The 10627-nt window shown below is 42.8% G+C and overlaps 1 protein-coding gene across 5 annotated transcripts in view; it reads right to left on the bottom strand.

The window, feature by feature from the left end:
• Positions 1-10271, bottom strand: part of UVSSA (UV stimulated scaffold protein A) — a 94425-nt gene extending 84154 nt beyond the window's left edge. The window contains exons 1-5 of one of the 5 annotated variants that reach the window (XR_005225249.2): positions 10019-10207; positions 9039-9136; positions 8296-8626; positions 1719-1839; positions 109-546 (exon numbers count right to left, since the gene is read on the bottom strand). Coding sequence is in view for 4 of the 5 variants with exons in the window: in XM_007063697.4 (XP_007063759.2) it covers positions 109-546; positions 1719-1839; positions 8296-8626; positions 9039-9136 (988 nt within the window). In the remaining variant the exon portion in view is untranslated. The other 4 variants (XM_007063697.4, XM_037898249.2, XM_027826171.3 and 1 more) reach the window with 4 other exon arrangements.
• Positions 10272-10627: the final 356 nt, after the last annotated feature.

Consider the following 10627-nt stretch of genomic DNA (forward strand, 5'->3'; position numbering starts at 1 on the left):
GGTCTTCTAGAAAGGGCTAAAATATAAAATATTAAGTTTTGCAGTTAATGTCTCACAACTTCATATACAGACATTCTCAAGCTGGCTGTGTGGTACAGTACTAGGTACCTGTGGAGATTTCAAGGTTGAGAGCGTATTTATGAGAACCAAGCCCATGGTTCCTAACAAAGGTTTCATAGTCATCATCATCGGTGGCAGCAGCAATTATTTCAGCTTCTGAACATTCCCCTCTGTCCGTTTCCTTTTGCTCAGACAGCCCCAATTCTTCATTCAGGTCCCTGTTTCTATCAACTATTAGACATGGGGAAACAGAAGGAAGGTCCTTGCTGCAACAAGGCTGTTCATCATCCATTTGTCCAAGCAAAGATGGCTGGTGATTTGCTATCTGCATGGATAAGGAGGAAGTAGGTTTGTTCTCATTAGCAGTCCTCTCTGTGACAGGTTCTAACTCTGCATCATTCACAGTGAAGTCAAATGGATCTGGCATCAAAAGCCGGAAACAATTCTCCATCTCTGTCAGAGTGTCTTGGATTTCCTGGGACATTTCTGTCAGGAGATAATTGTTTTAGAATATTACTACATGCGATACAAAACGTCTACAGCTCAGAAGTGGAACAAACTCTCCTTCCCATTCCCCAGTATGAGGAGCCAATACAATGCTTGTAATGTAAGCATACCTGTCAAAGGGGCAATTCATTTATCTTTAAATCAGTAATACATTCCTATGCACATGGGTCCTCACGCCTGCCTTCCGCCCCTCCAAATGTCCCCCACATCAAACTAATAATATTCTTTGGTCTCAAGAGGTACAAAATAGAAACCACTCTCTTTCCTATCCCCTGAAAATCTCAGAGCATCATCAAAGATGGCCTTTTAATTATTTCATAAAATATGAAGTAGAGCAGATGGATTGGTAAGATTATTCTCAGCAACGACACTGGGTAATAATCCTACAGTCCTGGAAATTATGCTGTTATAGCTGGCTACTGATGCATCTATGAGTAACAACCCAGACACGTTTCAGCTAAAATTGACTTTAGGAAACTTAAGAGTCAGTTTTAAATTCCATGTCCATGCATAACTGTCCATAGCGCACAGCCACACAAGTATTCATAGCGCACACGCAAAAAGTATTTGAAAGTGAAACCAACACTTAAAAACTATATGTTAAGATTCTCCACACCACACACACACACTCACTCTCATTCTTCAGTTTTGTAGAAATTAGTTTGCTATAAAACCTTTGCTTAAAGGAACAGCCCTCCAGTACACACAGATATCCATGGAACTTTTGCTGGACCTCTTATACCATGTACAGGACTCCTGCAGTGGTATTTAGCAATGCCTTTTGGAACACAGATACTCAACATGAAACACCTGAATCAGAAGATACTTAAATCACATGTTTAACTTTAAGCATGTGAATACAGCCATTGACTTCAACAGGACTCTTCACATGCTTAAATTTACACATATATCTAAGTTCTTTACTGAATCAGGGCCCGAGACACTTAATTACCTTCTTTTGTATCATCCCGCGTTCTACCTGAACTAGCACTACATTACTTGCTTTTTTTACCTTACATTATGTCTACATATGCACTACTTTCCTCATCCGCTTCTACAGCTCATTACCACTTGGATAGCTGCTTTCTTGGAGGCTGTATTTTATATAGCATAATTCCTTAATAAACTTTAAAGTTTTCAAAACATCTCACCTTCCATTTCTTTTTCAGCTCTTTTGGCTTTCTCTTTGTAAATGTTATCTAATCGTTTCTGTTTCTCCTCCTCCCTTCTCCTTTCAGCCAGAGTTCTGACATTTACGTCTTGAAAGTCCACCTGAGGAGGAATTGAAGAAAAAGCGTTATATTCATTGTAAGAAAGAAACACTCCCAACATTCCTGTCTTTGATGAAATATCCTCTAAGACGGTTGCTCTCAAAGCTGATCCGTCGCTTGTTCAGGGAAAGCCCCTGGTGGGCCGGACCGGTTTGTTTACCTGCCGCGTCCGCAGGTTTGGCCAATCACGGCTCCCACTGGCCGCAGTTCGTTGCTCTGGCCAATGGGGGCTGCAGGAAGCAGCGCAGGCCAAGGGACATGCTGGCCGCCCTTCCCACAGCCCCCATTGGCCTGGAGTGGCAGGTAAACAAACCGGTCTGGCCCGCCAGGGGCTTTCCCTGAACAAGCAGCGGAACGGCTTTGAGAACCACTGCTCTAACTAACATCAGTGATCAGTGGGTCTCTCCATACTACTTCTTTTTATTGCCCCTTCTCCCAGAAACAAGAACTATGGTAACTTTTTTTATTAGTGATTGCTGAGAATCAAAGGCATTAAGAAGGGAAAATGAGATCATATGAAGCAGAAACCTGAACATTCTCTCTTCTGTCTGAGACCAAAGAGAGGAATCTATCTTTGATGTACGCTTTATAATTTTGGGAGGCCCTCACTTACAGTAATGGGGAGTGCAAAAACTAATGCTCGGTTGACCTATATAACAAGAATTTTAGAGTAAAAGCCAAAATGGCTACTTGCACACACTTTTCCCAATAACTTCGCATGCAAGGAAACCAAGCAGTCCAGGAGCTAGCCATATCCTCTGCAACATGGAGTTAAATCACTGAATTTTGGCTTTTACAGTAAATTTCCTGGCTTTGGTGGATTTTTCTCAAAATCTTATTTTTTATTTTACTCCTACTTTATTTCTTATTTTTAAAGCACAGAACACGATTTAAGTCATGCACCTTACAGCAGCTCCAACTACTGCTTTGATTTTATTAATTTTAAATGTTAGGTTTCTTGCTTTGTTGTTTTAATTTGCCCATAAAAAGGCCTGAGAATTTAAATTTTTTTCCTTCCAAAATATTATATTCTGATGTGAAAATCTATGAGCTAGCACTAAGAAAAAGCTGAATTTTGGTTGCTTTACACCAGGGGTAGGCGAGCTGATTTTCAGTGGCACTCACACTGCCCAAGTCCTGGCCACAGTCCAGGGGGCTCTGCATCTAGATTTAATTTTAAATGAAGCTTCTTAAACATTTTTAAAACCTTATTTACTTTACATACAACAATAGTTTAGTTATATATTAAAGACTTATAGAAAGAGACCTTCTAAAAACGTTAAAATGTATTACTGGCACGCGAAACCTTAGAGTGAATAAATTAAGACTCGGCACACCACTTCTGAAAGGTTCCCGACCCCTGCTTTAGACCTTATAGTTTAGTTACATGAGACATCTCATATTGCAAGTTACCGAGTACCATCAACTAACTTCCATTAACTTCAATGAGAGAGACAAGGTAGGTGAGGTAATTTATTTTATTGGACCAACTTCTGTTGGTGAAAGAGACAAGCTTTTATGCCACACAGAGCTCTTCTACAATGCACTAACTTCAATGCTAGTTTATATTGTAAAGTGCTGTGCAAGGAATACTTAGGAACTATTATTCTAATGGAATTAGCAATCCCTCCCCAGATGCTAAATTCACATTCTGAACATCCAGATGAAATTTTCTTTGGTCATAATTGTTATTCATGAAACAAACCATATTTCAAAATAAAATGATGTTTCTGAGATTTTGTTTTTCTGTGATGTAAAGACCACAAGGGCCTCAAGATCGTGTGAAAAAGGGCGGTGATCTAAAGCACATGACTATAATTAATTATAGCAGGAGTGCAAAATCTGACACACATAATAAATGCCTGTATCATTTGGAGATCAAACTATAAGTGTGTAGCGAACAAGCATCCCTTTTTGCTTCCTCCAAGACCTCTCCTCGACAACATTCACCTGTACTTCACTAACCAGGGATCAGGAAAATCAGGTCTGTTCCTGTCCTGGATTTCACACACTGTTGTCCAGTCATGTGTGTTTGTCATTTACTCTCTGTGCAATCATAGAATCATAGAATATCAGGGTTGGAAGTGACCTCAAGAGGTCATCTAGTCCAACCCCCTGCTCAAAGCAGGACCAATCCCCAACTAAATCATCCCAGCCAAGGCTTTGTCAAGCCTCACCTTAAAAACTTCTAAGGAAGGAGATTCCACCACCTCCCTAGGTAACGCATTCCAGTGTTTCACCACCCTCCTACTGAAAAAGTTTTTCCTAATATCCAACCTAAATCTCCCCCACTGCAACTTGAGACCATTACTCCTTGTTCTGTCATCTGCTACCACTGAGAAAAGTCTAGAGCCATCCTCTTTGGAACCACCCTTTCAGGTAGTTGAAAGCAGCTATCAAATCCCCCCTCAGTCTTCTCTTCCGTAGACTAAACATCCCCAGTTCCCTCAGCCTCTCCTCATAACTCATGTGTTCCAGTCCCCTAATCATTTTTGTTGCCCTCCGCTGGACTCTTTCCAATTTTTACACATCCTTCTTGTAGTGTGGGGCCCAAAACTGGACACAGTACTCCAGATGAGACCTCACCAATGTCAAATAGAGGGGAACGATCACGTCCCTCGATCTGCTGGCAATGCCCCTACGTATACATCCCAAAATGCCATTGGCCTTCTTGGCAACAAGGGCACACTGTTGACCCATATCCAGCTTCTCGTCCACTGTAACCCCTACGTCCTTTTCTGCAGAACTGCTGCCTAGCCATTCAGTCCCTAGTCTGTAGCGGTGCATTGGATTCTTCCGTCCTAAGTGCAGGACTCTGCACTTGTCCTTGTTGAACCTCATCAGATTTCTTTTGGCCCAATCCTCTAATTTGTCTAGGTCCCACTGGATCCTATCCCTACCCTCCACCGTATTTACCTCTCCTCCCAGTTTAGTGTCATCTGCAAACTTGCTGAGGGTGCAATCCACACCATCCTCCAGATCATTTATGAAGATATTGAACAAAACCGGCCCCAGGACTGACCCTTGGGGCACTCCACTTGATACCAGCTGCCAACTAGACATGGAGCCATTGATCACTACCTGTTGAGCCCGACAATCTAGCCAGCTTTCTATCCACCTTATAGTCCATAAATCATTGACACATTACTTAAGCCCCAATTCAGCAAAGCACTTACACATTTGTTTGACTTTAAGCACAGATTTAAATTCTACTGAAGTCAATGGGAGTTAATCACAAACCACAGGGCTTTGAGTCTAAGCACATGAACATACGTATTTTGCTCTATCAAGGCCTTAATCTTCTTGTGTATCAAATACTACCTTACTACATAGGAATGAAGTGAGACTTAACTAATATTTGTAAACTGCTTGAAGCTAAGTGGTGGGGTAGGCAATATTCCAGTTTTACAAAGTAACTGACACACAGAGGGACTTGCAATATAGTAAATTTAAGGGGGAAAATTGCATGTATATCTACAGACAGACAAAGGTAGTTGCATAAATACACCTGATTTTGATTCCCCTCATCAGTTAGTGGTTTTACAAATCAAATTTGCTTTTTAGAAATATTTCTTTCCCCACATTGCGTGTGTGAGCAAAGAAAATTGTATACAGTGATGTCAGACATACAAAGTAAATAAATGGAAATAAAACCCAGAATGTTTCCTCTGATCTTTAATTATAATAAGTGCATCTAACATTAGTAGGTAACATTTAAATAGGATTTTTGACTTGTGAAAAGGTTGCACAGTGAGCTAGTAACATAGTCAGAATTAGAACCCCAGACTCCCCAAATCCCAGTCCTGTGTTCTCATTGTGGTACCTCTCATGCAGCAGTTTCATCCTTACCTAGGCCCGTGGTGCCCAAACTTTTTACACAGGAGGGCCACATAAAGTTAAGTACAACCTTGTGTAGGCCAAACAGATTCTACATATTTTAATAAGGTTTAACGTCACCTGTATTGATTTACAGATAGGTTGTTTCTACATACAGTATTGTCTATTTACACACTTGTGTGGATTAAAATGATGTAAACATGACAAACACTAATGAATCAGCCATTAGTATACTGTGTTGAAGCATGCCGCGGTTGTCATAAAATGCTCTGGTGGGCATTGTACTGCCTGAGAGCCATAGGTTGGGCACCCCTAACATAGGGAAAGAGCATCTAAAAAGCTAAAACACAATTACTCTATGTTAGCTCAGTGGGTTTGAGAAATTATGCTGGGTGTCCTTGCTTAGATCAGAGTCAGCCTCTACTGGTCCCAGCAGTAGGTGCCTTTTCCTTTGTGCTAGTCAGACCCCATTCTTTACATATCCTAAAATTCTCTTTGCTTCCTTTACTATTACTGAACATTGAGCAGAGGTCTTTGTTAGAGCTGATGCAATCCTCAGATTAGTATAAAGAAGTTATTGATTAGAAGTAGGGAGGTAGTATTACAATTATATACAGCATGAGTGAGACCATTACTAGAATTTTGTGTCCAGCACTGTACTTGGGAAATAAAATGGGAAATAAAACGACAAAGAATAATTCAAGGTCTTGAAAACCTGCTTTATAGCAAGACTCAAGAAACCCAATCTATTTAGTTTATCCAAGAGAAGGTTAACAGGCATCTTGATCATGGTCTACAGATACTGCCATGTGGAACAGAAGTATTAGTAGAAGACTCTAATTTAACACAAAGACATAAGATCCAATGTCAGGAAATTGAAACTAGACAGATTCAGATTAGAAATAACAGTGCTAACTGACAGTCAAGGCAATCAGCCACTGCAACTACTTATCTTCAAATGTTGTGGAATCTCTGACTTAAAGTCTTCAAATCAAGATAGGATGCCTTTTCTAAAAGGTATGGGCTTGGTGGAATAAAGTTCTATGGCCTGTTATTAGTCAGATTATCATAATGGTCTCTTTCTCTCTTGATAATCTATGAGCTGTCCACAGTGATGTCTAGTATTTTTCCTAGAACAGTAGTTATTTTAGAACCCCAAGAGATGTATGCGTAGTTCAAATGTCCTCCAATGTTACTTTGCCTTTATCTGCCATTGTGTTACCTATTCACCGAGCTTGGGTATGCCCTCTGAAGTTCCTCAGTATTCTAATTGTAACTAACCAAGAGTTTTGTCTCATCTCCAAATTCTCATGTCATTGTTCATCCTTTTACAAATTATTAAACACCAGTCCTAATAAAGCGCTCTATGCCATCCCACTATTAGCCTTTTGCTATAATGAAGGTTGACCAATGGTGTTCTTAACTATCTGGTTTCTGATCCATGATAGTATTTCTCTCCCTCCCCACCACATGACTACTTAGCCCATTAGTAGATCTAAAGGCAGGAAGCTGAAGTGAGACAAATTCAGATTGGAATTAAGGCTGAATTTTGAACAGTAAGGGTATTTAACCACTGGAACAATTTACCAAGGGATGTGGTGGATTCTCCATCACTATCAAATTTTAAAATGAAGACTGGATGTTTTTCTAAGAGATATACTTTAATTCAAACAGGAACTAATTCAGGGAAGTACTATGGCCTGTGTGATACAGGAGGTCAGACTAATTGATCACAATGATCCCTTCTGACCTTATAATTTATTAATCTAGCCATACGTGACCACAGGCTTTACACCAGCTGGCTTCAGCTGAGATGGAAAGAGCCAAACATCATCCATGTATTGAAACACCAGATTGTACATCCCCTCTAGCCCACCTAATAAGTTATGTACCCACTGAACACGAAGGTTATTAAAGAAACAGAATCCTGAAGAACCCCAAGAGATCATGTGGCACTGAATGACTGTTCCTTTATTAATGAGATCCAACAGGATAGTGGATAAAGAGTGAACATTGACATTCCAGCATCAATACAGAAAGGGTATATTTAACGCTCTGATTAGTAGCATATGAAGTAGTATATAAACTTTGCAAGGCAGTTATTAGCGAACAGGGGAAAAAAAACCCCAAGAAATACAAAATATATTATAGTGTCTCATTTCTTGTTACTGCCTTTGATTTACACCTCTAGAAAAATAAAATCTGTGTTGAAGTGAGTTTTAGGTATTGTAACACAAGGAAAGACCTACCCAAATAGGGAATTTACACTCTCTAATCTGAAGCAGTAAAATAAGACACATATTGTAGCAAAAGCTTACAGGTTGTCCTGTAATTAAAAAAAAAATCCTTAGCAGTATGGAAAGAACTTAGGTTACAGGAGGGAAAAAAGCTTAACTGAGTATCTAAATTTCAACAAAGAAGTGAGCAAGAAAAGCCAGTATTCACATTTGTCCAAAAAGAGAAAGAGAGAGACCTCAGCTTTGTTTCCAGCATATATCCCTTTATATTAGCTTACAGTGGAGAAATCAACATCTTCCAGAAATCAGCCTTATCTTTCTAAGTCAGAACCTAATGAGTAGATGTGGAGAAGTAAACATGTAGAAGTAAACAAGCAAAATACCTTCTTGTTCTGTTTTAAGAAATGGTATCCTAGGGAGAGTTTCTTGTAGGCCTCTCCATATTTCTCATGCCAATCTTGAACAGATTTAATGGCTGTTTTTTTCAGTTTTTGTGCTACTTCTTTTGGTGGGGGAAGAGGCTGCTCATGGTCTGTTTCAATTGTGAGCTCCAAGAATTCTTGAAAATCTGAAATAATTAACGTCCTAAACTGATGTGACCGGGTGAAGAGCTCATCCACAATTTGAAAAGCTGAGAAGCGTATCTCTGCATGTTCTTGATTCAGCTGTGTCATCAGTAGACGATACGCATGGCTAATATGTTCGTCTGAAGATCTTTTGAAAAGTAACAAACATTATCAACACAAGTACAACCACCAGTGAGTTTTTCGTTCTTTTACCGATTAAAAATATAATTTAACAGAATAAAAAGCTTTCTGTTTTGACATGAGATTAAAAGATATTTACCTCCCAAAAAATCACCCCCAAAAAACTCAATGGGAGTCTTTTAACAAGTTTTGGAGAAAACCCACCATCACCCATTATTCTATGAATTTCCCTAAACTTTCAAGGCAGCAATCAATTCCAAAGCGTTGCTTAAAGCAAAAAGAAGAGTCTGGAAGAGGCCAGACTAATGGGTCACTGTGACCTGTTTTTTATATGAAACAGTGGAAGATGACAAAATGCTAGTGAGAACAGCCCTATGCCAATATGTTCCTCAACCAAAGAATTTAACCATGCTTCATACTTGCAGATTTTCTTTAGCTCTTTCATTTTCTCTGGATTCAGTTGAGGCTCTCCTGAGGTTGTGAGGTCCTCGACCAGCTGAGAGAGCTTTTGGTCCATCTGCAGAAACTCATAAAACAGAGATAAATAAGATCACATTTTATTTGCCTGGCATTAATATTTTGACTGGGTGCTTTCATATATATTTAACGTTTCCCAGGCCAGCATATTTGGTATTCTGCTACATTACCTGAACCAGTGCTTACACCCTCATCTTGACCTGACCAGTTTTACTACAATACTTTATAGACTAGGAGCATTTTGACAGCTTGCAGAGTCGCAGCTGTGTTAGTCTGTATCCTCAAAAAGAACAGGAGTACTTGTGGCACCTTAGTCTCCAAGCCTGGGAGCAGATACACTTGCCAAAATCAACCACAAAGGACCCATGTGACACGTGGCATAATTTTATGCCTTGGGGAAAGATGAGCAGGGAAACTGTCTTTGCAGAGGGGCAATGAACGCGATTAAGACTCTACCCACGTTGACATGGCCAGCTCAACAGCATCCCTGACACGACGCCAGTAAGCGTGTTGGGCCGGGCACAGCATTATGCATCAGGTACCTGTTCATTAGGTGGAAGGGGGGAAAAGACACCTGAAGCGGGCAGGTGGAGACGCAGCAAATGCCAAAGATTTAGAGGGTCCTGGAACTGTGAGGACACTTCTTAGGGGAGTGATCCACTTTTGACAGGGCTGCTTTGCTTCTCAGGCTCCTACGCCCCGCGGCAGCGAGGGCCAGCCATGGTATCCCCCAGCGACGGAGGAAGCCAGCGCCACCCAAGAGCCCACCCCACACACAGGTGGCCGCACCCCCCGGGCTTGGTTTCCAGCATTTGCAGAGTCCACAGCTTGGCGCGACGGCTCTGCCCACCCCCGGGGATACAGATACAGAACCAGCCCCTCCCGCTCCCGCGCCGGCGCCGGCCAGAGCGCCGCCACATACCCTCGCTCCAGCCGACGCTCCGCGCGCACCGGAAACGGGGCGCGGCCCTCGCACCCCCTGGCCTCGGGTTCACGAAGCCCAACGCCCGCCGCTGCGGGATGACGTTCCGGAACCGTCACTCGGGTGCGCCCGGTCTCCGCCCGAGACGGGCTGGGCCTGGGGGCGGGGTCTCAGAGAGGCAGCGGCGAGCGCGCGGCACCGCGCGACGGCGCGGCCTGGAGAGAGCGCGGGAGCGCGCGGGCCGGGAGGGGGCGCAGAGCCGCTCACGCCGGGGCGGGGAGTACGGGACATAGAGCCCCCGTGGGCCAAGGGATCAGAGACCCCGGGGCGAGGGGCGTAGGGGGCATGCAGCTGCCCATGGGCCAAGGGCCCAGAGACACCGGGGCGTAGGGGGCTCGCAGCTGCCCGTGGGCCAAGGGCCCAGAGACACCGGGGCGTAGGGGGCATGTAACTGCGCATGGGCCAAGGGCCCAGAGACGCTGGGGCGAGGGGCGTAGGGGGCATGTAGCTGCCCATGGGCCAAGGGCCCAGAGACCCAGGGGTGTGGGGGGCATGTAGCTGCCCGTGGGCCAAGGGCCCAGAGACCCAGGGGTGTAGGGGACATGCAGC

Source organism: Chelonia mydas, chromosome 4, assembly GCF_015237465.2.
Source record: "Chelonia mydas isolate rCheMyd1 chromosome 4, rCheMyd1.pri.v2, whole genome shotgun sequence".
Lineage (NCBI taxonomy): Eukaryota > Metazoa > Chordata > Testudines > Cheloniidae > Chelonia > Chelonia mydas.